We start from the raw sequence: 27,277 nt of genomic DNA, 5'->3' as shown, positions 1-27,277 counted from the left end.
CTCACACCTGTAATCCCAGCACTTTGGGAGGCTGAGGTGGGCAGATCACCTGAGGTCAGGAGTTCAAGACCAGCCTAGCCAACATGGTGTCTTTACTAAAAATGCAAAAATTAGCTGGCATGGTGGCAGGCGCCTGTAGTCCCAGCTACTTGGGAGGCTGAGGCAGGAGAATTGCTTGAACCCAGGAGGTAGAGGCTGCAGTGAGCTGAGATCGTGCCACTGCACTCCAGCCTGGGTGATGGAGCGAGACTCTGTCTCAAAACCAAACCAAACCAAACCAAACCAAACAAAACAAAACAAAAAGGAAATTAGCCGGGCGTGGTGGCACACTCTTGTAATCCCAGTTACTTGGGAGGCTGAGGCAAGAGAGTCACTTGAACCTGGAAGGCGGAGTTTGCAGTGGGCCGAGATTGCGCCACTGCACTCCAGCCTAGGTGACAGTGAGACTCTGCCTCAGAAAGAAAGAAGAAGAAAGAAAGAAAAGAAAAAAGAAAAGACAAGACAAGAAAAAGAAAATACTTATGGAGGTGTGACAAATTCCAAAGTCGGGGTGGTGGTTAGTTTACAGTTTGTTAGAAGTCTCTAAGCCAAGTGGGATGGGCCAGCACACCTGAGACCTGAAGGAATGAGACGGGTTCCACCGGTCACACAGGACAGGCTGTTGTCACTGCCCACACGGCTGCAGGCAGCCTGTGTGCACACATGGCACGGGGGACACCGGGCCCTCGGTTTCGTCACCCCGGTTACTCTGGCAAGGGGACCAGCAGGACTCTAATTATCCGACTGCGTAGGTCTAGCTACAGGTCAGGAAATAATTAGACTTTTCTGCCAAATAAGAAGGGATTTCTTTTGTTTCTGCCTAAAGTAACACAGAATAGAAGAAAAGAAGAGCAGTTACCCCCACCCTTACAGACTGGAGTGCTCGTGTGTAACAGATGGGTCACTTGCAGGAAGTTGATAGTCTCATTCTTTTTTTTTTTTTTTTGAGACAGCCTGTCTCTCTGTCGCCCAGGCTGGAGTGCAGTGGCGCGATCTCGGCTCACGGCAAGCTCCGCCTCCCGGGTTCAAGCCATTCTCCTGCCTCAGCCTCCCGAGTAGCTGGGACTACAGGCACCTGCCACCACACCAAGCTGTTTTGTGTGTGTTTTTAGTAGAGATGAGGTTTCACCATGTTAGCCAGGATAGATACTCTCATTCTTATTTCCACTTTCTGATAACAGAAAGTGCAAGCCAGCTTGCAAGGGCCCATCCCCAGCTCACCTGGGCAATCCCCGTCTAATTTCACCTCCCTGCCAGCTTCCTATCCTGTTCCCCACAAAGGCTCCCTGTCCAGCTGCTGTGCGATTCCTTCCTCTTTCCTGAAGAAAATCCAGACCCACAGATTCGGGGCCAGAATCCCCTCTGATGTACCAACTACCGGCCCCGCAGCAGACTCCTGGCTAGGGTAGAGAAGATCAAATGCTCAGTCTATCTAATTCCTTTCAAGGTCAAGTTCCCTTAACACAGGTGCAGAAAATAACAGGTGAATCACTTTCTCATGGTTTAGGCCTGTGTTAGGCCCTGGAGAATCTCAGGCTAGTATGTTTCTATGGCACTCCCTAAGGACCGCATCCACTCTGCAAGAGGAGGGCACGTCCCACACACCACACCACACACACACACACACACATACACCACATGCACTGCACTTACACTTCACACATACACACACACCCATGCACCACCCATTCACACTCGCACCACTCTGTGCACCCCACACACACCACATGCACCACACACACCACATGCACCACACACACATGCAGTGCACTTACACATCACATATACACACACATCCATGCACCACACTGACACACCACACACACACACAACACATGCACCATGCTTACACATCACACATACACACACACCACACCCATGCACCACACACACCACACTCACAACACATCACACCACAGGTATCACACTCACATCACACCACATGCACCACACACGTCACACCACATGCACCCCCGGCCCCATACACACTGAATGAATAACACAGCCACACAGAGGGCAGGGCCTGGGCCCGGTACTGAGTCCCTCCTTGCCTCTGAACAGCACACCCCCTAAGGCAGGCCCAGCCCACGGCTCCAGGGGCTGTCACGGATTTCCAGGGACTTTCCGAGGAGGGAGCCTGGAGCCTGTCTTGCTGGCGAGCAAATGGCAGTCCTCGAGATCACCCTGACTGCGCGCTGTGCACACGCACACTCACACGTGTGCACACACACGCACTTGTGCAAGCGCGCACACGAGCCAAGCCAGGCAGCCGCACAGCAGCCGCCAGGGTCGGGTTGATGAATCCGGAGGCCCCGGTCACCTCGCGGCCCGCGGGCAGGCGCCGGAGGGGCTGGCGGCGCGCGCACGTGGCGGGGCCCGGGCGGCGGGGCCTTTAAGGGGGCGGGGGCGGGCCGCGTTGGTAGCAGTCGGGAGAACGGCGGCCCCCGCAGGCCCAGCCGCGCCCCCTCCCTCGGGCACCGCCCCCGCCCCGCCCCGCCCCGCGGCCCGAGCCTCCTCCGGCCACTGCTGGGCCGCGGGCGGGACGCCCGGGGCGGCGCGCGCAGGAGGAAGCGCGCCCGGCCGCGGCCCAGGAACTTCCCTTACGCCGAGTCGGGAGCGCCGGCCGCGGGGTCCGCTCGCGCCCCTGTTCCGCAGGTGTGCGGGGCTTTCGCCCAGCCCCGGCTGGGGCCGCCGCGCATTTCCTCCCCGCTCGCCCCGCCCGGAGGCCCCGGGCCGCGCTCCTCGCCGGGCTCCGACCCCGCCGCGCCCCCTCCACGCCCCCCGCGCGCCGCGGCCGCCGCCAGCGCGTGTCCTGAGTCCGCCGCTCCGGCCCGGGGCTGCCGGGGAAGTTGGGGCGAGGCGGGCCGGGGATGCGCCATGGCCATGGCCCGGCTGGGCTCGTGGCTTGGGGAGGCGCAGTGGCTCGCGCTGGTGTCGCTCTTCGTCGCGGCGCTGGCCACGGTAGGCCTGTACCTGGCGCAGTGGGCGCTGGCCAGGGCGCGACCCCAGCCCCAGCGGCGGGCGGTGGAGCATGGAGAGGGGCAGCGCCCGGGGTCCGACGCGCTGCTCTCCTGGATCCTGACGCTGGGCAGCTGGAGGAGCCAGTGGCAGGCGGCCTGGGTGACCGCCCTGAACGAGGAGGCCGAGAGGAAAGGGGTGAGTTTCCGGGACTGCGGGCCGGGGGGCGGCTGATGCCGGGGCGGTCTGTCCGGGCCAAGCTCTTTCCTGGAGGCGTCGCCACAGCCCCTGACCCAGGCGAAGTGTTGAGTCCTCCCCCCAGCGCAGAGCATCTTCCAGAGTTAGGAGAGAGACGGGGGAGCGAGGACCCTTGACTGGGAGACAAGACAAAGTGATTGATTTTATTCTCCAAACGGCAGGTGCGCCAGGCCCTGGGCTCCGCGAGGGACAGGCTGGCGGTTGGAGGGACTGTCAGTAGCGCTCATCCGCGCCAGTCGTTACCTCCCCTGCCTGGAGTCCCGGCGCGAATTCCCGTGCCCGATGGGACACTCACTGAGCTTGCACATGATACACGAATAGCTGTGACCCCAATGTGCTTCCACCTCTCATAGAGCTGAATTTCACCAAGAATTTATCTCCAAAGACTTGCATTCCTTGGCATATAAAAACAGCGACCGTTTGCTGAGGGCCAGCCGCTGGGCAGACATCCTACCGAGGCTTTCGGTGCATCTGCCATCTCTGAATCCTCACAACTCCCCGGACATAGGTGTTATCACTGTTTTACAGATGAGGAAACCGAGGCCCAGAGACGGCAGGCAGCCTGCCCAGTGCCACACAGCTCGTGGGCGGCAGAGCTGGCATGTGAGCCCAGCTGCCCTGGCCTGCAAGCTAAGGGCCTCGTGTCTTACCTCTGCTGCCTCACAGTCCTGTGGGCGTTTCTGTAGTCGTTGTTTATTTGATTGTTCCTTGACTTATTTTTGCTTTTAAGACATCTTAGTTTAATGACAAGTTCCTGGTATGTACTGTTCTTAGGCATTTCACAGAAGGAGTTGGAGCCTGGGTGAGTTTGGGGAGGCACCCTTAGTCTTGGCCGCTGCTCCGCCCTTCTAGGCCACAGTTTCCTGCACCTACATGTAAAGCTCAGTGGTCATTCGCTGTGGAAATAGCAGAATTGCTAATTTTGAACGTCCGGCCCCATCAACCTTCAAAATATTCCATGGCAGGCCCTGTGCCTGGTCCTTGTGCCATGGCCTTGGAAGACATGGCCATGGAATTAAAAAACAAAAAAGCTTTGACTATCAGCAGACATCCAGCAAATCAAGAGACCTTGTTCTGAACTCTTGAAAAAGAACATAAATGACTGTACTTTTTGGAGGAAAAAAGGCTTCAGGGTCAGTCGACTGACTTTTGTCCTGGTGCCCAGAATCTGTGCCTCAGCTGTCCAGAGCTGAAGAGTTTCTCAGGGAAACCAGTGGTCTCTTGTGGGAGCCCTCCACTCCTGTTGGCCTCACATCCAGGAGCAAATGCAGGTATTTCCCCAGGAAGCTTCCATCACTGACCCCTGATTGACCTGGTATCAAGGCTTCTGAGGCTGAGTCCCCTCCAGGCTGGTGGCGCGATTGGGCACCAGTCTCATCCGTGCCCTTTGTAGGAGGCAGGCGAGTGTTGGGTGAATGACCTGTGAGTTCCGCTTCTAACTCTGGAGTTTCAGGCCCAGAGGCAGTGACCTTACCTTCTGTATATTTGGGATGGTTTGTTTCGTGACATGTATGGATTGGCTTCAGAAAATATGATCCCCTTGGATATGATCCTTCCATATTCCCATCTGCCTGAAGTGTCGAGAGGCAGAGAAGAGGACGTCCCTGCCCTGGCATCTGTCTTGGGCTGGTCAAGTCAATCTGAGAACACTGAAGGAAATATTTGAAAGTTTTGGATAAAAACTTTTTACCTGAGTCTTCGTGTGGGATCAGGGAGGGTTTGCATTCAGGGAGAGAGAGGGTCTCAGCTTGTCTGCACCTTCTCTGTTCTCTCTCTGCTGTTGGCCACACACTGCAGTCTCATACCCCTGTCTCTCCTGACTTCCTGCCCGGAAGAGGCAACAGTGTCCTGGATTCATGCTCAAAGCAATCCAGGACCATCTCTGCCATATTTGCATGGACATAGTCCATTAGTTCTGTGATGAGAGTCTTTGGTATTGCTTACTTTCCTGGGGACTGGGGTGGGGGAACACAGTCCTGATGCCTGAGAATGTCATTTCATTTCCATTCGAATGGAACGTGTTGCTGGCAGATAGGATCTGGGTGACTGGGCTCCCTATGAGTGATGGTCACACACCCTCCCCGCATCCTGAGCCATCGCTGCTGTATCAGTGATGGCATTTTGGGTGAGCAGGTGGTGGTGTTTGCATTCCTGGCTGCCCTGAGTCCGGTGATTGTCACATACATCCGAGCATCCTGGGCCACTGCTGTTGTGACAGTGATGACCGTGTGGGAGAGCAGGGGCTGCTATGTCCATTCATGGCTGCCCTGACTCTGGCAGGAGTTTCTCGCTGCCCTCCCCCACCTCAATTCCCACTAATCCCGGATTAGGGCTGACACTCCGAGCCCGCTCTCGCCCGGAAAGCCACAGCTTAGTGCTCCCCCTCCTGCCTCTGCCTTGTCCTGATGTCACTCTGTCCTACCCAGGGAGGAGACCAGTTCTTGGCCTGTCACTTAGGGATTGAGAAGACCTGGTAATAACTTCATCACATCCAGCATTCTGTCTGGAAAGTGGAGATTTTTACACAACGGAGACAATAACTCCTCCCATTCCAAGTTTTACCCCACCTTTGTATTTTAAGATGGAAAGAAACCCTAAACTCTTCTAGCCAAGCCCCTTCCTTCTCCAGAAGAGGAGACTGAGGCCCCTGAGCTGGAGGAATTTGCTGAGGTCTGCCCATCAGTGGCTGCAGCCTGTTCCCTTGTGGGAAGCAGTTTCAACTTGGAGACCTAAATGTTTCCTTTAAATGAGAGCCAGCGAGAACGGCTCAGAGAGTAGAATTGTTAATGTGTTATCCTAAACAGTGGGGCTTGCACCTCCCAGGATCCAAGGACTGGGCAGCACCCTAGGAGTCCTCGTGCTCTCTGATGACCACTGCAGCAGCGCAGACTCCCCATATCGCAGGGGACCTCGGATCCCCACCCTCACTCCAGAAAGGGTTCTAAATTTTATGTGACAGTGATTTGCACTGACCTCAGAGGAAACCATTGCTGATCTGCCGGCTGGCCAGGTGGATGCCAGGTATGCAGAGATCACAGGAGTCCCGCCCAGAGAGCTTAGCGACACACATGCCTGCCCCCCACATCCGCCTCAGTAGGCTTGGGGAGCACACTGTGAGGGTGTCCCATGGTTGAGAATCACTGGTGAGAAGCTGCTAGAACACACCTGCCATCCATCAGAGTTACTCTTTCTTTTTTTTTTCCTTTTTTTTTTTGTTATACTTTAAGTTCTAGGGTATATGTGCGCAAGGTGCAGGTTTGTTACATAGGTATACATGTGCCATGTTGGTTTGCTTCACTCATCAACTCATCATTTACATTAGGTATTTGTACGAATGCTGTTCCTCCCCCAGTCCCCCACCCCCCGACAGGCCCTGGTGTGTGATGTTCCCCGCCCTGTGTCCATGTGTTCTCGTTGTTCAGCTTCCACCTATGAGTGAGAACATGCAGTGTTTGGTTTTCTGTCCTTGCAATAGTTTGCTGAGAATGCTGGTTTCCAGCTACATCCATGTCCCTGCAAAGGACATGAACTCATCCTTTTTTATGGCTGCATAGTATTCCATGGTGTATATGTGCCACATTTTCTTAATCCAGTCTGTCGTTGATAGGTATTTGGGTTGGTTCCAAGTCTTTGCTATTGTGAATAATGCTGCAGTAAACATCCATGTGCGTGTGTCTTTATAGTAGCATGATTTATAGTCCTTTGGGTATATACCCAGTAATGGGATTGCTGAGTCAAATGGTATTTCTAGTTCTAGATCCTTGAGGAATCGCCACACTGTCTTCCAAAATGGTTGAACTAATTTACACTCCCACCAACAGGGTAAATAGAGTTCCCCTTTCACCCAGCACCACCTAAAAGCAGTTGTTTGAGCTTTGACTCTTGCCTCTGCATTTGGTGTGGTGTTGCAGACACCTAATTCCCATTGATGTGATCACTCTTTGGTCATAGAGAACAGAAGATCCCAGAACTGGCTCAGTCTCAGGTCAGGCTCCTCAGACTGAGAACTAATATTATGGTATCCAAAAGGACCAGTTGAGATTTTCTTTTTACTCCCCTGTGATTACATCAGTATTTACAAAGTGGTTCATGATCATCAGTTATACCCTCAACACCCCCTTGGGAGTCTCCGGGACTGCTGTCCCACAGTCTCCTTGACTCTGGGATCCAGCGTGCTTGCTGCCGATGGCCCCTGCCCGTGGGCTGCGTAGCACTCCCCCCAAGGCTGATGCTGTCTGGACCACGTGTGGGCAGCCCCCGTCCCGAAGTGAGGCCTGTGTTCTGTGGCCTGCGCTCTGGGCTTATCTAGTAGCGGCCCACCTAAGTGGGATGAGGCCCCGGACGAGGAGGGTCCCCAGTGCTGTTTGTTTCTTTAGTCCTTCAGCCCAGGGTTTCTTTAAAGGAATGTTCCAAATACAAATGATCAAGACTATAACTATCAAACAATTTGTGGTCTTTGTAAAAAAAAGAAAAAAAAAAAAGAAAGATGCTGTGTGGACTTGGAACATGTTATTAATAGCACTGACTTGAATAGAAGTTTCTGCATTTACAAAGTAAACAAAGTGGCCACCAGACTTCAGAGTCTTTGCATTATATAATGACCTTCCAGTTGTGCTCACAAAGTCCAAACTCCTTGACCAATGACAGTGACCGGTGTAGGAAGCCAGTTGGTAGAACTGTGGCAGCCACTGTGGGGAAGGGCCTTGGAGCTGCCCTTCCCTCCTCCAGTAGAAGGAACTTGGGCCTTTTTGGGGCTGTGAACCCTGCGCCCTCCACCGTGACCCCTTCTGTCGCTCCAGTGTCCAGGGACCTTTCCTGTATGGGGCCTTCCCACAGGTCATTCCTTTTGTTTGGAATTCTTATCTTTTTTTCTGCTTATGTGACTTCTCTAAATCTTTTGGGTCTTGGCTCAGAGGTCCCCGATCCTCCCCTTCAGCCAGGATGCTCCCCACCCTGCCGTCCTCCCGACCCCCTGGAGTCACTTATGCCCTGGTCAGCTCCCGGCATTGTGAGCTGGGGCAGAGCCAGGGGCCGTCCAGGCAGAGCCAGTCCCAGTGCCCGGCACAAAGCCGGCTCGCGGCAGGCTCTGGTCTCAGTGGGGTGAATGATGGGCCTCTGGAGGAGGAGAAACAGTGGTGATGCCCATTCCTCCATCTGGACTCAGGCCTTCTGTCTTGGGAGCCGGCCAGGCCTGGGCAAAACAAGCTGTTTAATGTGCTTTGTTTTTCGCTTCTAAAGCATCAACATTAAAGGAGGCTCTGATGACTTTGCAAGTCATCAATGCAAAACCCAGGAATAGGCGCCAGTTCAGTTTGTTCTTTGCACTCACCCATTCTCCCAACAAGACAGGAATTCAGGAAAGTGTGGGTGTAGTGTTCACATCAACTAAAATTCCCCCAACGCTAACTTCCATTCCCGCGGGCCCCTGGTAGGTTGCCGAGGAGGGAAGGCACTTCTTCAGCCCGTGCAAGAGCCTGTGGGGAAGCTGTGGAGCTGGGTGTGGGTTTGCTTGGTGCTCCAGCTCTGCCCTCCCAGCTGTGCGATCCTGGGAGAGTCTCTGTGCATCACCTGCACGAGGGAAAATTTTGGGTTCAATCCAGAAAACAAAATCCACTCTCCTAGCGGTGAGATCAGATCTGTGCGAGGCATTTAGCAAAATGCCTGGTACCTAGTGAGACAATAAAGGTAGGCTGCTCTCTTTAAAGTCGTATTTTTTAAACTTTTTATTTTGAACTGCTTTCACAGAAAAGTTGAAAAAAAATGATTTAGCTTCCATATATTCGTCGCTCAGCCTTGCATAACCACAGCTCAATGATCAGAACCAAGAAATTAACATTGGTGCCATGTTACTATGATTTGTAACACAATAAGATTAATGTAATGTAATAATTCAAGAAATTTAGGCCAGGCGCGATGGCTCACGCCTGTAATCCCAGCACTTTGGGAGACTGAGGCGGGTGGATCACCTGAGGTCAAGAGTTCAAGACCAGCCTGACCAACATGGAGAAACCCCCATCTCTACTAAAAATACAAAATTAGCTGGGTGCGGTGGCATGTGCCTGTAATCCCAGCTACTTGGGAGGCGGAGGCAGGAGAATCGCTTGACCCGGGAGGCAGAGATTGCAGTGAGCCAAGATTGTGCCATTGTACTCCAGCCTGGGCAACAAGAGTGAAACTCTGTCTCAAAAAAAGAGAGAGAGAGAAAGAAAAAGAGAAAGAGAGAGAGAGAGAGAGAAAGAAAGAAAGAAAGAAAGAAAGAGAGAGAAAGAAAGAAAGATTAACATTGTCACAATGCCTAATGACTAAAGCGAAGGCCTTCTTTGAATTTCACCAGTTTTCCACCTGTCTCCTTGTATTGTTCTAGGTTCCCATTAAGGGTACCTGTGGCGTTGAGTTGTGACTTCTTCATCACCTGCAGTCTGTCAGGGTTTCTCAGTCTTCCTTTGTTTTTTATGACCTTGATAACTGAAGACTATTGATCATTATTTTGCTGACTATCTTTCCATTTGCCTGGCATTTTCATATGGTTGGAGTGAGGTTATACAAACCACAGAAGTGGTGTGCACTGTGTCTGGGGCTTGTGACGTCAGTGTGTCTTGTTGCAGTGGATGCTGAGCTTGGTGCCTTGGTTAAGGTGAGTTCTGCTGGGGTCATCCTCTTGTATTTTATGTCTCCTCCTGTATTAGTCTATTCTTGCATTGCCAGAAAGAAATGCCTGAGACTGGTAGTTTATAAGAAAAGAGGTTTAATTGACTGATGGTTCTGCTTGTCCAGGAAGCATGGCAGATTCTGCTTCTGGGGAGGCCTCAGGAAACTTACAATTATGGTGGAAGGTGAAGGGGAGCAGGCTCATCTTCTATGACCCAGAGCAGGAGGGAGAGAAAGAGGCAGGAGGTGCTACACACTTTTAAACAACCAGATCTCATGAGAACTCACTCAATGTACAGTACCACGTGGGGATGGTGCTAAACCATTCATGAGAAGTCCCCCTACCATGATCTGGTCACCCCCCACCAGGCCCCTCTGGCAACACTGGAGATTACAATTCAAGATGAGATTTGGGCAGGGACACAGATCCACATCATGCCACCTCCTTATATCTTTCCTGCTGTAGTTAACAGGTAGTGTGGGGACATACTTTGAGCCTGTGCAGATCCCATCGCTCCTCAAACTTTTCCTTACTGATTTCACAACCATTGATATATCTTGTGTGCAGTGATGACGAAGGTGCAATTTGCTTGATGGTGACTTTCTGTTTCCCCTTCCTTGCTCTCTTTATTATTTGGAACTCTACTGCAGGAGAGATCTGTCATTTCTCCTCCAATGAGATATTTATTTGATTGTTTAGCTCAATATAGACTCAATGGGTATGTATTTTATTCTGTGGGTTATAATCCCATACTATCACTATTTATTATATTGTTGTATCAGTTTGTTTTCCCACTGCTTTGAAGGACTTCCCTGAGAGTGGGTAATTGATAAAGGAAAGACATTTAATGACTCACAGTTCCACATGGCTGGGGAAGCCTCAGGAAACTTACAATCATGGTGGTAGGGGAAGCAGGCACCTTCTTCACAAGGTGGCAGGAGAGGGAAGAAGGAAGGAGGAACTTCCAAACACTTATGAAAGCATCAGATCTTGTGAGAACTCACTATCATGAGGACAGCATGGGAGAGACCGCCCCGTGATCCAGTCACCTCCCTCCCTCTACAGATGGGGATTACAGGGCCCTCCCTTGACACGTGGGGATTACAAACAGAGCCAAACCAAATCAGTTGCTTAAGTTGTTCTCCTTTGGGCCATCAGGGTGCTCCTTTGAGAGTAGCCTCTTGTGTTCTTCCATCAAGCCCACTTTTTTTTTTTTTTTCATTTCCTTCATGTTTCCACAAAATGTTTGTTTTTGGCTCCCCACAGGCCCTGGATTCAGCCACTTCTTCAAGCAGCCCTGATTCCTTTTATTGGAGAAGTGTTTAGAAACCAAGACCTAGGCATTGGGTGTGTTCATTACCGCTTGGTTCTCATTGCTCCTCTTCAGTGCTTCAGTGTTCAGCAATAGCAAACATACATGTGTATACCAACATGTGTGTGTGTGTCTATATTTCTGTGTATTTCTCACTGCATTTATCTTAATAATCATGATTGTATCCTGCACCTTGGGTTCTAATCCAACAGAGTTCATTTTAGTTTTTTCTCTTTCTTATTCTTAACTCCCTTCTCCAAGAGTAAGACATTGGACATCTGCTGTCTTATTTACTTACTACTTATATGTTCAGTTCTAGTATATGCATAAAGTAGTTTCTGAGTTCCCAACCTATGAAACACATTTACTGGATTACAGCATTTATGTGCAGTCAAGATGCAGTTTTCCAAGCTTCTTAGGTTATATCTGTATTTTTCCCATCCCCTTCAGGGTGGTTATAGTGCATTTGTAGTGCATGTGTTTTTCCCATCCCCTTCAGGGTGGTTATAGTTCATTTGTAGTGCATGTGTTTGTTGGTGCACCAGAGCCACACAGTTTTAATTATGGGGTTTCTGTAGTCTATTTTAATATCTGGTGGAGCTAGTTACCCTTGTCTTCCTTTTTCAGTGTTTTCCTGGCAATTCTTGTGTGTTTCTTTTTCCATGTGGACACAAAGTCTTCCTTTAAGTGGACTGGGGTCTGGAATAAGGGTTCTCTCAGCATTGACACAGCAGCAGAGAGGCAGAGATACCTGAATTTGTGGTTGTGTGTGGCAGGCAGGCACACCCTGCTCCTGAAACTCAAGGACTTGGCAGATCAGAAAAGGAAAAGCAATCTCTCTTAATAATTCATTTTCTTTGTGAGACCACCCCTTGACCTTAAGTTTCCCAGCAAACTCTTTTTTTTTTTTTTTTTTCTTTTGAGATGGAGTCTCGCTCTGTTGCCCAGGCTGGAGTGCAGTGGTGTGATCTCGGCTCATTGCAAGCTCCGCCTCCCGGGTTCACGCCATTCTCCTGCCTCAGCCTCCCGAGTAGCTGGGATTACAGGCACCTGCCACCAAGCCTGGCTAATTTTTTTGTATTTTTAGTAGAGATGGGGTTTCACCATGTTAGCCAGGATGGTCTCGATCTCCTGACCTTGTGATCCGCCCGCCTCGGCCTCCCAAAGTGCTGGGATTACAGCCGTGAGCCACCGTACCCGGCTGCAAACTCTTTTCAAGGTTTGAATTCAGAAGGTAGCAAGGGAAGAGGGTAAACACTGCATCTGCTGCCCCAGGGGAGCATGCGTCTGCACCTAGGCTGGTGTAGGGCAACGTCGTATCTTTAGACTACTACAGAAGGTACATTGTTTCTCCACTGCATCCTCCGAGCGGCTGGCATGTTGCCTGCTCATGGTTCTCTGCCTGGCACTGTTCTCTGTGCTGGGTTCTGTTCTCTCAGGCCAGAGAGCCTGGTGCACAGAACTGTCTCATCACCAAGCTCACAGCGTGGCCCTGGCCAGCAGGTCCCACCCAAACAAGCTCCCACCACAGAGAATGCCAGCAGAGCAGCCCTGAAACTGTGATTTCATCCCTGTTGAGTAGTGCATTTAATTCTTTGCTGATTTTTTTGGGATGAGGTAGATAGTGCAAGAACAGGGTGAGGTTAGAAGTGTATAAATCAAAATGTTCTGTCGCTTTTAGGTTTACTTGGGTCATTGGGAATTCTTAAGAAATAGCCTCAGCATAACCTCATTGCTTGCTCACTTACACCATGCTTGCTGGAATCGCCATGGCACGGTTTTACACCGCTTCCCGTCTCCCACCCTCGGTCATGCCTTGTAGCTGCACCTAGCTCACTGCGGTGGAGATGAGATACAATGGGAGCCTGTGGGGCTGCGTGTTTTTTAACCACCCAGTCGGAGCTTACTTAAACCTGATGTGCTTTCTACACCATGTCAGGAACAGAGTTCAAGGAGAATTTCAATGTGGGGTTGTGTCGTTGGCAATACACATTTGGCCTTTCGAGAGCTTAGTTTTGAAAGAGCAAGACTTGGCTGGCCACATAAACCCTGGTTTCTTTGTTATAAAACGTTGGTCTTGTTGCCTTGTGGTCCTGTTTATTTAATTGTGCATCTCTTGTTTGGGGATTTAATTCTTTCTCTTTGAGACAGGGCCTTGCTCTGTCGCCCAGGCTGGAGTGTGATCCAGCTAAATACAACCTTCACTTCCTGGGTGCGAGTGATTCTTGTGCCTCAGCTTCCTGAGTAGCTGGGATTACCCATGTGTGCCACCACACCCAGTTAATTTTTGTATTTTTGGTAGAGACAGGGTTTTGCCATGTGGTCAGGCTGGTCTTGAACTGCTGGCCTTGAGTGATCTGCCCGCCTTGGCCTCCCAAAGTATTGGGATTACAGGTGTGAGCCACCATGCCTGGCCTTGCTTGGAGATTTTTAATTGGAAGAACCAGAACAGACATGAGCTGACCGAGTTTCCTGAAAGGATGCTGGGGGAACATGCAGAGCCATGGGCAAAGGTGAACCTTGGGGCCAGGTGGCTCCAGAGAGCTGTGAAGTAGGAGCCAAGGAGTCTACGCTGTGGGCAGCCACCAGCTGGGCTCATTTCCAGCCAAGGAACCTTGGTCACCCTCTCAGATCCCAGGCAGAGACCAGGCCTAGGGGGTAGGAGAAGAGAATGGGGGAACCCTAAGTAACCGTGCCACAGCAACCACACGCAACAGGGAGAGGTGCCTCTCCTAGACCAGAGTAGAGGACCGTCCCTAGCAGTCAGGGAGGGCACAGCCGGAGCCCACTGTGCCGGCCAAGGTGACCGCTAGAGCCACAGATCCTCTAATGTGCACGAAGCGGCCCTGCCCCGAGAGTCTGTTTCTTTCCTTATGCTGTCAGCAGGAAGATTCCGAATGCCCTTCACAGGCTTCCTGCAGCATCTTCAGCTTCGCTCCTGGGTGCCTGTCCTTTCCCAGCCTTCTCCTATAACTGAATCCTGCGCACTGAGCACAAGCCATCAGCAGCTGCTCCTTGGATGTGCAAACCTACTGATATTTAGCCGCTGCTGCTATTTAGAAGCACAGGGTTAACAGAAAGACGTGTTAGTACATTTTCTTAATTTTTCAGAATTTTAAACAGATACGTAATTTAAAAGATGCAGCCCCTCCTGTGCATGCCCCTCCTCATGCCACTCCTCTGTTCCAGGGCCCGCCTTTCCTGTCCTTTGAGGAGGACCCGCGGCAGCAGCCCCTGGAGCTGGCAGTGCAGGAGGTCTCCAGTGTGCTCAGGTCGGCCGAGGAGAAGGTGAGCCCGGGAGCCCCTTTCCCTGCAGGAGGAAGTGAACTTGGTGCCGGGGATGGGCAGTTTGCTTTGTTTAGAATCATTGGGCCGGGCGCGGTGGCTCAAGCCTGTAATCCCAGCACTTTGGGAGGCCGAGACGGGCGGATCACGAGGTCAGGAGATCGAGACCATCCTGGCTAACACGGTGAAACCCCGTCTCTACTAAAAAAATACAAAAAACTAGCCGGGCGCGGTGGCGGGCACCTGTAGTCCCAGCTACTCTGGAGGCTGAGGCAGGAGAATGGCATGAACCCGGGAGGCGGAGCTTGCAGTGAGCTGAGATCATGCCACTGCACTCCAGCCTGGGCGACAGAGCGAGACTCTGTCTCAAAAAAAAAAAAAAAAAAAAAAAGAATCATCGAAAACGCAGAACCCTTTACAGTAGGAAAAAAATCAAAACCACCATCTGGTCCGTCAACTGATGGGTGGATGAAGAAAGTGTGATCCGTCCACATAATGGGACGTTATTCCGCCTTGAAAAGGAGCGAGATTCTGACACTCGCTCCAGTGCGGATGAACCCTGAAAATCAGGTGTCAAGTAGAAAAAGCTGGACACAAAAAGCCTCGTATTGTGTGATTCCATTTATATGAACTATCCAGAGTAGATAAACCTGCAGAGACACAGAGGAGGTTCATGTTACCAGGGCCTGGGTGAGGGACTCTTGGGGGAAAATGGAGAGTGACTGCTGATGGGCTGAGGGGTTCACGTTGGGGGGATGAAATGTTCTAGAATTGATGGTGGTGTTAGTTGTAGAACTCTGTGAATATATTAAAAACCATTGATTTGTACAGCTTCAACAGGTGAATCATATCTCAGGGCATCTGATATCTGTTGCTCAAATATGTACATCCTGTTGTAGACTTTATATATTATGATATATCTCGTTTTATATACATATGTTTACATATATATGAACTATGTAGATGTTATGTAGAATTCATTTTCCTGTTGCTAACAGTTTATATGCTCAACTTACTAGACTCATCAGATACCATAAAGCATAAAAGCTTCTGAAATAAGTCCTAAGACATTTTCTCTCTTTTTTGGTTTTGTTTTGTATTGTTTTAGGGATGGGATCTCGCTCTATTGCCCAGGTTGGAGTGCAGGGGCATCAGCTTACTGTACCCTTAAACTTTTGGGCCCAAATGATCCTCTTGCCTCAGCTTCCTGAGTAGCTGGGACTACAGGCGCGTGTCACTGTGCCTGGCTAATTATTTTTGTTTCTTTTTTTGCAGAGATGGGGTCTTGCTATGTTACCTAGGCTGGTTTTGAACTGTTAGTTTCAAGTGATCCTCCCACCTCAGCCTTTGGGAGCAAGTGCTGGGATTATAGATGTGATTCTCCATGACCAGCTGAAATTTTCTCTTTAATACAAGTCTTACCCTTGTACTCATTATATTATTGTTGTTGTTGTTATTATTATTGTATTTCTTACTCTTGGGCTCTGAATTTTCCCCGTTAATAAAAATGGTTTATTTGCCAGTTATATTCAGCATAACTAGCAAATCCAAAGACCAGCTCCATGTGGATAAATACAATGTTCTTGTTGGCTGCTGAATGCACTGATTTGTAATTTACAGTCTAGAGTTACAGTTAGACATGAGGGTATGGTCTCACTTTAGGAGGGAAAAGAAGAAATCAGTGCTTCCCCCCTTCCCCATAACTCACATGTATATTTCCCATATGTGTATATAATCTGTTTTTGAAAGCATCATCTATAATGAAGTTCCGTCCTCTATTACTCCTCTTCCTACCTACACTGATGACTGTTCTTCTAAAGTTGGTCTGCTCTTTCTTCATTTTCAGCTTGTGTTTATATGTTGCCTGTGTTGCTGTATGATGTTTATGGCTCTGTCTGCATTTTTTTTTTTTTGAGACAGAGTCTCGCTCTGTCGCCCAGGCTGGAGTGCAGTGGCCGGATCTCAGCTCACTGCAAGCTCCGCCTCCTGGGTTTATGCAATTCTCCTGCCTCAGCCTCCCAAGTAGCTGGGACCACAGGCGTCCACCACCTCACCCGGCTAGTTTTTTGTATTTTTTAGTAGAGACGGGGTTTCACCGTATTAGCCAGGATGGTCTTGATCTCCTGACCTTGTGATCCACCCGTCTCGGCCTCCCAAAGTGCTGGGATTACAGGCTTGAGCCACCGCGCCCGGCCTCTGTCTGCATTTTATTATCAAGTTAGGTGTGTGGGTGCCATTTAGCAGACAGCAAGGAGGGGACGCCCGTGTGGCCCCAGATGGAGGAGAGTGTTGCCGGCCCCTCCACCCCACCTCTCACGTATCCCTGTGACAGCTGGAGTATTTGTGTGTTTAACATGTTTATCATTTTTTATGTACTTTTGCCACAAGCTTTCTCTATGTAGATCACTGTAATTTTGAGACTTCTCCAGGTTAGTTTTTGTAGTTCTTTTCTTTGTTGTTCATTTTGCTTCAGCTATAATTCAGGATTCCAGATGAACCCGAGCTCACTTACCCATCTCCTATTACTGGGTAATTAAATTGTTTTCTCTTTTTCGAAAGTACAGGTTGAGTATCCCTTATCTGAAATTCTTGGGGTCAGGAGTATTTTGGGTATCAGATCTTTTTTTGGATTTTTGAATATTTGCATTATTTTTTACTAGTCAAGCATCCTGAATCCAAAATACTCCAGTGAGCATTTCCTTTGAGCATCACATCGGCACTCAAAAAGTTTCAGATTTTGGAGCATTTCAGATTTGGGATTGTTGGATTCGGGATGCTCAGTCTGCACAGAGAGTGCTGCAGCGATTGTGTCTGTTCATTGCCTCCCGACTCCTCAGACAAACACCGGAGGATCCCAAGAGAAGGCATGAGCCTGGCGGGTCGCTGGTGTGCACACTTCAGCTTGGCCAAGTATTCCTGAGTCAGTCACCAAAGTACTGTTCCGGTTTTCTTTGCCCCAGCAGCATAGGAGAGCTCTCCTTCCTGCATACCCTTGTCAGCACTGGAGCCACACTGTTACATAATCCTTGCAATGAATGTGAGGAAGTTACTGGAAAATACTGGGGTTGCAGGAGGGAGCCCATGGCAGCAGTGCAGGATGCTGAGCCTGGCACAGCCTGGAGAGCTGGGAGGGCCCTGCGGCAGGTGGTCCAGTGCCCATTTTACACCTGGGGAGCTGAGGCGCAGAGAGCCGTGGGCCTGCCCTCCTGGAGCCCGCTGCTTTGGAAGTGCCTTCCCGGGTGGCGCGCACCCTCTCTATTTGTGGCAAATACGGACTGAATCCCTTTATGGCTGGGTGGTTTCTGTATGGGGTTTTCCGGTGCTTTCCCAGTAAAGAGAGGAGTGGAATGTTCAGGCCTGGCCTGGACAGAGAGTGGAGGAAGCGGAGCTGTGGAAATAGCAAGACTGTATCTTTAAAAAAACTTCATATTGCCAGAAAAGTGGCCTGAGACAGTAGGTGATTCAATTGTAATCCCTTTAATAAATACAATTCCAGAAATGGACATGACAAAAATAGTACATGTAAATTAGAAGTTAAAAACAGCATTGTATTTGTACAGCCATGACCATAGGAACATTTTTCAACACGGTTGAAATGTGGAAGCCACCCAAGGGCTCACTGATAGGCAAATGGATAAGGAAATGGAATAGAATTCAGCCATAGAAAGGAAGGGCATTCTAGGCCGGCCACCATGGCTCAAGCCTGTAATCCCAGCACTTTGAGGCCGAGGTGGGCAGATCACGAGGTCAGGAGTTCGAGACCAGCCTGGCCAACATAATGAAACCCTATCTCTACTAAAAATACACAAAAAGTTAGCTGGGCGTGTTGGTGCGCGCCTGTAATCCTAGCTACTTAGGAGGCTGAGGCAGGAGAATCGCTTGAACCTGGGAGGCGGAGGTTGCAGTGAGCTGAGATTATGCCACTACACTCCAGCTTGGGTGACAAAGCGAGACTCCATCTCAAAAAAGAGGAAAAAAAAAAAAAGAAAGGAAGGACATTCTGACATAGGCTATAACATGAATGAACCTTGAGGACATTATGCTCAGTGAAATAAGCCAGATGTGAAGGGACAAATGCTGTATGAGTCCACTTCTTAGCGGTCCCTAGAGTAGCCTGATTCAGAGAGACAGAAAGTGGAATGGTGCGTGCCAGGTGCTTGGGGGAGGAAAGTGGGGACGTAGTGCTTAGTGAGGACAGAGTTTCAGTCTGGGAAGATGCAGCTTCTGGAGGTGGATGGTGATGATGGTTGATGCAACAAAGTGAATGGACTTAATGCCACTGAACTGTGCACTCAAAAATGGCTAAAATGGTCAATTTTATGTTATGTATATTTTACCACAATAATAAAAGATGTGGAAGGGTATAGAGATTTCTTAAGCTTTCATTATTTCACATAGCAAGCTTTGTTTAATTTGTTTACCCTTCCTTTACCTGAGCTATGATTTGTCAATCCTTGTCAGGTGTCAATGACTTTATTTTCTTTTTAAAATTTATTTTTTTAATTGACAAAAATTGTACATATTTGTGGTATGCATCTTGATGTTTTGATATATATATACATGTGGAATGGCTAAATCTAACATGTGGATGATGTCATATACTTAACATTTTGTGTGGTTAGAAATTTAAAATCTACTCTTTTAGCAATTTTCAGGTATATAATGTATTGTTACTAACTTTAGTCACCATGGTATGCAATAGATCTCTTGAACTTCTAACTGAAATTTGGTATCCTTTAACCAATACCTCCCCAGTGTCCCCAACTCCCTAGCCCCTGGTAACCACCATTCTGCTCTTGGTTTCTTTGAGTTTAACTTTTTAAGATTCTACTTATAAGTGAGATCACGTGGAATTTGTCTTTCTGTGCCTGACTTATTTCACTTAACGTAATGTCCTCCAGGTTTATCCATGTTGTTGCAAATGACAGGATTTTCTTCATTGTTAAGGCTAATATTCCATTGTGTATATCTGCCACATTTTCTTTATCCATTCATCTGTTGATGGACACTCAGGTTGATTCCATCTCTTGGCTGTTTTGAATAATGCTCCAGGTATCTTTTTAACATACTGATTTTATTTCCTTTGGATCTATAATGGACCCTTGAACAGCATGAGGGTTACAGGCACTGACCCCTTGTGCCATCAGAAATCCACATATAGGCCGGGCACGGTGGATCACGCCTGTAATCCCAGCACTTTGGGAGGCTGAGGCGGGTGGATCACAAGGTCAGGAGATCGAGACCATCCTGGCTAACACGGTGAAACCCCGTCTCTACTAAAAATACAAAAAATTAGCCAGGCGTGGTGGCGGGCGCCTGTAGTCCCAGCTACTCAGGAGGCTGAGGCAGGAGAATGGCGTGAACCCAGGAGGCGGAGCTTGTAGTGAACTGAGATCGCACCACTGCACTCCAGCCTGGGTGACAGAGCAAGACTCCATCTCAAAAAAAAAAAAAACAAAAAAACCTCCACATATAACTTTTGATTCCACAGAAACTTAACTACTAATAGCCTACTGTTGACCAGAAGCCTTACTGATAATGTAGTCAATTGACATATATTTTGTATGTTATCTGTATTACTCTATTCTTACAATGAAGTAAGCTAGAGAATAATGTTATTAAGAAAACCATATGGGCCGGGCGTGGTGGCTCACGCCTTTAATCCCAGCACTTTGGGAGGCCGAGGCGGGTGGATCATGAGGTCAGGAGTTCAAGACCAGCCTGGCCAACTTGGTGAAACCCTGTCTCTACTAAAAATACAAAAAAATTAGCCGGGCGTAGTGGCAGGTGCCTGTAATCCCAGCTACTCAGGAGGCTGAGGCAGAGAATTGCTTGAACCTGGGAGGAAGAGGTTGCAGCGAGCTGAAATCGCGCTGCTGCACTCTAGCCTGGGTAACAAAGCGAGATGCCATCTCAAAAAAAGAAAAAAGAAAAGAAAATCATATGGAAGAAAAAATCTATTTACCATTCATTAAGTGGAAGTGAATCATCATAAAGGTCTTCATCCTCATCGTCTTCACGTTCGGTAGGCTGAGGAGGAGGGAGAGGAGGGGTTGGTCATGCTGTAGCAGGGGTGGCAGAAGTGGGAGAAAATCCACGTATTAGTGGACCTGTGCAGTGGAAACCCATGTTGTTCAAGGGTCAGTAGTATACCCAGTAGTGGAATTGCTGGATCATATGTTAGTTCTCTGTTTAGTTTTTAAAGGCGCTTCCATATTGTTTTCTGTAATGGCCGTAATAATTTACAGTGTCACCAACAGCACACAGGGGTTCCCTTTTCTCCATGTGCTTACCAGCACTTGTTATCGCTCATATTTTTGCTAATAGCTATTCTCACAGGTTTGACGTGATATCTCCGTGTGGCTTTGATTTGCATTTCCCTGATGATTAGTGATGTTGAGCATTTTTTCAGAGACCTGTTGGCCATCTGTATGTCTCGTTTTAAGAAACGTCTATTCAGGTCCTTTGCCCATTTTTTAATTGGGTTATTTGTTTTCTTGCTGTTGAGCTATTTGAGTTGTTTATTTATTTTGGATATTAACCACTTATCAAACATACGCTTTGGAAATATGTGATTCCATTCCATAGGCTGTCTCTTCACTCCGTTGATGGTTCCTTGGCTGTGCAGAGTTTTTAGTTTGATGCAATCCCGTTTGTCTGTTTTTGTTGCCTGTGTTTTTGGGGATCATACCAAAAAAAATCATTGCCCAATCCAATGTCTTAAAGCTTTCCTTCTGTGTTTTTTTCTAGTAGTTTTATAGTTTCTGGTCTCACATTTAAGTTCTTCATGCATTTTGAGTTGATTTTTGTATATGTGTGAGATAAGGGTCTGATTTCATTCTTCTGCATGTGGGTAGCCAGCTTTCCCAACACCATTCAAGGAGTCAGGACATTTTTTTTTTTGGAGACAGAGTCTTGCTGTCTTGCTCTGTCACCCAGGCTGAAGTGCAGTGGCGCAACCTCGGCTCACTGCAACCTCCACCTCCCGGATTCAAGCGATTCTCCTGCCTCAGCCTTCTGAGTAGCTGGGATTACAGGTGCACACCACCATGCCTGGCGAATTTTTGTGTTTTTAGTAGAGATGGGGTTTCACCATGTTGGCCAGGCTGATCCACATGATCCGCCCGCCTGGGCCTCCCAAAGTGCTGGAATTACAGGCGTGAGCTACTGCGCCCAGCCCTCGGTGTCAGGACTTTTCTAGCTGTGGAGGTCAGGCTTCAGCAAGCACAGACGGGCATGCTGCAGTTTGCAGATACTCACAGGCTCTGGCAAGTTCAGACCTCAGGCTGTCATGGGTCTGTTCTGTCTCAAACATAGGAATTCTGCTATTATCATAAAATCAATACAAGTTCATTGATGAAAACTTGAAAAACACAGAAGAATATTTAATAAAAACGCACGGTAGTTGCGTGAACTGGTGATTAGCTCTGTTCCTGTGTTGGTGTGCATTGCCAGTCTTTTTCTTCTGCATTTATTTTTTGCTACAATTTACACTATATTCCATTTATATTCTTTCCCCCATGTCACTAAAATTCCTCAAAAATTCTAATGAATGAACGCATAAGAGTCAAGGCTAGCCGGGCGCGTAGGCTCATACCTGTAATCCCAGCACTTTGGGAGGCCAAGGCAGGTGGATCACGAGGTCAGGAGTTTGAGACCAGCCTGGCCAATATGGTGAAACCCCGTCTCTACTAAAATTACAAAAATTAGCTGAGCGTGGTGGTACATGCCTGTAATCCCAGATACTTGGGAGACTGAGGCAGGAGAATTGCTTGAACCTGGGAGGCAGAGGTTGCAGTGAGCCGAGATTGTGCCATTGCACTTCAGGCTGGGCGACAGAGCTAGACTCCACTCAGAAAAAACAAACAAAACAAAACAAAACACGAGTCAAGGCTGTGAAGCAGCAGCCGTGTTGTCCTGGTTAGGAGCAGGGTTCCTTGTGTGGCTCGGCTTCTTACCTGTAAAGGTAGAGGATACTCTCCACCCCCTAGACAGGCTGTGAGGATGGAGTGAGTTACTGCAGGTACAGCACATGGAGCAATGCCAAGCCTGTGCTGGGCTCAATATTTTCACCTACCTCTATTGTTATTTTTGCTCATGTGTTTATTTCTTCACTGTTCCTAGACGTAGAAGAGTAGAGGTACTTGAGAAAGAGTATGTGCATTTTTAAGGATCTTGATACATATTGTCAGAAAAGCAACCTTAGGAAATGGACTACTTTTTATTTTTTGAGACAGAGTTTCACTCTGTCACCTAGGCTGGAGTGTATTGGCACAGACACTGCTCACTGCAGCCTTGACCTCCTGGGCTCAACAGTCCTCCTGCCTCAGCCTCTTGAGTAGCTGGGACTACAGACACGCACCACCATGCCTGGCTAGTTTTTTATTTTTTCTGTAGAGATGGTGTCTCACTTTGTAGCCCAGGTTGGTCTTGAACTCCTGGGCTCAAGTAATCCATCGTATTCTGCCTCCCAAAGTGCTGAGATTATAGGTATGAGCTACCTCACCCGGTGAAAGTGGATGATTAAATTGCATTTGTTTTGATACAATTACAGAAATAGTTCATGCTCATTAAAAAGTTAAAAATAAAAATGTCCCAACTTTGATTATTATTATTTTTTAACTATTGACCTCCTGCTCCCGCCTGCTGGGATGGGGCTGCTGTTAACCGTGTTCTTGCAAGTTTTTCCTGCCAGAGAAAAAGCACACAGCAGACTCTTGTTTTCTTTTGCAACAATGTTCCGCATAGCTCTTGACTTTTATGTTTTTGTGGCCAAATGAGGAAAGGAGCCCTTGCCACTGCCTTGTCCTGGCTGTGGCTCGTGCTGTCCTTTGAGGTGGAGTGAGCCCACCGGTTGGGTAGACGGGTCCCCTCCCCTCCCCTCCCCTTTCACAGGGCTGTGAGTGTGGGAGGAGGAGCCCGGTCGCTCTTGCCAGCCTGGATCCTGTGCACACCACAAGGAGGAAGTCCTGTTGGGATCTGCCCGGGCTCCTGGGAAGGGTCAATAAGGAGTAGAACACCCTCGGGTACTTGGATTCTGTACATGGCCTTTTCCATTCTTGGTCGAGCATCTTGGCCAAACATGACACATTTTTAGGGCACTGTTTTTGCAAAGGCATCCAGCCAGCTTAATCTCTTGTAAAATGTCCAGGGTGAGACACTGCTTATCATGCGTTAAATGAAAATGATAAGACAGCAAGGCCTCTTTTTGTTAATACTGTTCTGTGAGTTCAGCTCTAGAACTGCCGTGTAGGGCACCGGGTTCACAATGGTGTTCTTCTTCTCTGGTATCTAAGCCACACACCCCCGTGGTCTCCAAATTTGCACTGAATTCCGTGTCAGCACCGCCTCGTGTTCCCTCAGCTGGGCATAATTCTTGAGAAGGAAAAAAAAACTGTAACAGAACTTGAGGACCTGTGACAAATAAGAGAAAGTAAAGAAATAGGAAGTTCTCATTCCAGGGCATTGCCCCTCCCTTTCAAAGCTCACACCGTGGTGTCAGGTTGCATCTTCCTCATCTTTCTACTCAGCCTTGACAAGGGACATGTGGTTGGCATTTGAGCCAAGACAGGGACAAGGCCGCCGGAACCCTGCCTGTCTGTTATATAATGCCATCTCTGATCAGTGGGATAAGGCTGGGGACTGGCTGGCCTGAACTCCCCACCTCCTCTCCGTCGACAAACGCCTGACTGGTGTTCCATCTGGAGTCTCCCTGTGGGTCGCTCTCCCAGTGGAACCGGCTGCCCTGGCTACTGGATGCCCTTTTCTTGGACTTCCTCTTGCCACCCCTGAAGGCCTCTGTGTGTCCAAGTCATCACCTTTGCAAATATCTGGTTCATCTGCTAGACCCTCTCTGCATAGTCTACACAGAGTGAGGTCTTCCAGAGCTTGAAGCAACTTGAGTCATCCCGCAGGACCAACGATGGAGAAGTGCGGAGTCCACACCCGGCCCAGCCGCGGCTGCGGTGCGGAGCGGTCTCAACTATGTTTACTCACAACACTTTGGACACCAAATGTGTGCGAGTTTTTCTCACACCAACTCTCAGTTCTTCAGCTCTGATGCCAACCGGGTGTCCTACACTTCAACTCCATTCTGACATTACTGAGACTTAACACAGATCCCACAGGCCCAGGGCCGGGTCCCACAAGACTGCCCCCACTTCAGACACCAGGCATAAGCTCTAGGTTGCCCCCGTTCTTCTGACTGTAGATCGGAGATTTCCCCAACCTACCCCCTGAGGTTCACATGTCTTACTAGAGCGGCTCACAGCACGTAACTCAGGAAAACAGTTTTCTTACTATTACTAGTTTATTAGGAAGGATATGACTCAGAATTGGCCACGTCGAAGGGATGCTTAGGTGGGTGGAGAGGGAGGGCAGGGACTCCAGCAGCTTCATGCCCTGCCTGGGCGAACCACCTGTGCGGCACCTTGATGTGTTCACCACCTTGGAAGCTCCCCGAACCTGTCCTTTCAGGGTTTTTATGGAGGCTTCATTCCCTAGGTGTGATTGATTACATCATTGGCCATAGGTGATTGAATGCAGCCTCTGGCCCCTCTGCCCTCCCTGGAGGTGCGGTGGTGGGGTGCTGGAGATGGGGTGCTGGAGGTGGGGAGGTGGAATGCTGGAGGTGCGGTGGTGGGGTGCTGGAGATGGGGTGCTGGAGGTGGGGAGGTGGAATGCTGGAGGTGAGGTGGTGGGGTGCTGGAGATGGGGTGCTGGAGATGGGGTGGTGGGGTACTGGAGGTGGGGTGGTGGGATGCCGGAGATGAGGTGGTGGGATGCTGGAGGTGGGGCTCAAAGTTTCTCAAGTGACCAGCCCCCATCCTGATGCTATCTGGGGTCCCCCCAACAGCCCTCTTGTTAGCATATAAAAGACACTTGGCCAGGCGTGGTGGCTCACACCTGTAATCCCAGCACTTTGGGAGACTGAGGCAGGTGGATCACGAGGTCAGGTGATCAAGACCATCCTGGCCAACATGGTGAAACCCCATCTCTACTAAAATACAAAAAATTAGCTGGGTGTGGTGACACGCACCTGCTGTAGTCCCAGCTACTTGGGAGGCTGAGGCAGGGGAATTGCTTGAATCTGGGAAGCAGAGATTGCAGTGAGCCGAGATTGCGCCACTGCACTCCAGCCTGGCGAGCGAGCAAGCAAGACTCCATCTCAAAAAAAAAAAAAAAAAAAAAAAAAAAAAAGGCACTTTTCTCAAAAGACTCTCTCATCTCTTGGGAGATTCCAAGGGTTTTAAGAGCTTTGTGCCAGGCATCAGGAACAAAGACCAAACACATATTTATCACAGGCGGCAAGCCCTGCAGGGCTGTGGCATTTTCCTGAGGGAATTCTCCTGGGTGCCTGCCTTGCAGGGTATCTGCTCAGACCAGGTGTGGAAGCACGCTCCTGCCCGCAGCCCCTGTGAGCGGGCTCCAGCGAGGGCTGGCTTGGAGGCAGCAAAGCATGGCCTTGAGACTTTTCTCCGGGGGCTCTCTGTGCATTCTCTTCTAGTCCCAACATGCACCGAGCGCATTTATTTCTCCTAGACTTTAATTACATTCTTACACAACAGCAGCAAGTTTCTACCTATGTTGTCTTTCCTCATGTCGTGGGAGAGATTTGCTCTAGAATGTGTGACCTAGGAGAAGGAAATTCTTATATCCATATCTCAAGCCACCTGAGAGCCAGCCCTTCCCCCGCAGGGGCAGCCACAGCCCTTCCCTGGCACATGAGGGTTCAGAAGCTTTTCTTTTTTCTTTTTTTTTTTGAGACGGAGCCTTGCTCTGTCCCCCAGGCTGGAGTGCAGTAGCGTGATCTCGGCTCACTGCAAGCTCCGCCTCCCGGGTTCACCGGCTTCAGCCTCCCCAGTAGCTGGGACTACAGGCACCCGCCACCTCGCCCGGCTAGTTTTTTTTCGTATTTTTTAGTAGAGACGGGGTTTCACCGTGTTAGCCAGGATGGTCTCGATCTCCTGACCTTGTGATCCACCCGTCTCGGCCTCCCAAAGTGCTGGGATTACAGGCTTGAGCGACCGTGCCCGGCCAGGAGCTTTTCATGCTCCCTTCCCTGGGGGTCCAAGGTCCACACATCGGTAAAAACATGAATGTGAGTCAGCGCTTAGGAATTGTGCTGTGACAGGTCGCTCACTGAAAAAGAGTTGCATTTCTTTTAGGAAGTGTTGTAACGGAATACCCCCGTTTTGTTTTTTTTGACAGAGTCTTGCTCTGTCGCCCATGCTGGAGTGCAATGGCACATTCTTGGCTCACTGCAACCTCCGCCTCCCGGGTTCAAGTGATTCTCCTGCCTCAGCCTCCTGAGTAGCTGGGAGTATAGGCCCACGCCACCACGCCCAGCTAATTTTTTGTATTTTTAGTAGAAATGGAGTTTCACCGTGTTAGCCAGGATGGTCTCGATCTCCTGACCTCATGATCTGCCCACCTCGGCCTCCCAAAGTGCTAGGATTACAGGTGTGAGCCACTGTGCCCAGCCCTGAATACCCCCATTTTCTAAGAAAAAGAGAATGAGTTATTGTTGTTTATTATTATTTTTTCTCTTTTCTTTTCTCCACTTCCCCCTGCTCCCCACTTTTTAGCCCTTTAGAAATGCAATTATAGCCTCTTACCTCCCTTTCACCAGACACTGCCTACCGGGAAAGCTCGTCTAACCATGTGCTCAGGAGGTCTGAAAGAAACCCTCACCCACCGGGAGGTTTCCTGGAGAGATAACAGTCGATTTACAACCCTAAGTGTGCCCATGACCAAACTCTCCCACCGGAAGAGTT

The 27,277-nt window shown here is 49.4% G+C and overlaps 1 protein-coding gene across 5 annotated transcripts in view; it reads left to right on the top strand.

Annotated features, from left to right (window-relative positions):
• Nucleotides 1–2,611: 2,611 nt before the first annotated feature.
• Nucleotides 2,612–27,277, top strand: part of C2CD2 (C2 calcium dependent domain containing 2) — a 70,840-nt gene continuing 46,174 nt past the window's right edge. For 3 of the 5 annotated variants that reach the window (XM_031665760.1, XM_031665758.1, XM_031665761.1), the window contains exons 1-2: nucleotides 2,612–3,195; nucleotides 14,406–14,504. In XM_031665760.1, the coding sequence (XP_031521620.1) occupies nucleotides 2,917–3,195; nucleotides 14,406–14,504 (378 nt within the window). In that variant the 5' untranslated portion in view covers nucleotides 2,612–2,916. The remainder of the gene's footprint in view (nucleotides 3,196–14,405; nucleotides 14,505–27,277) is intronic. The other 2 variants (XM_031665757.1, XM_031665759.1) reach the window with 2 other exon arrangements.

This window comes from Papio anubis, chromosome 4 (assembly GCF_008728515.1).
Source record: "Papio anubis isolate 15944 chromosome 4, Panubis1.0, whole genome shotgun sequence".
Classification (NCBI taxonomy): Eukaryota; Metazoa; Chordata; class Mammalia; order Primates; family Cercopithecidae; genus Papio; species Papio anubis.
This window is presented reverse-complemented; position numbering and strand designations above follow the sequence as displayed.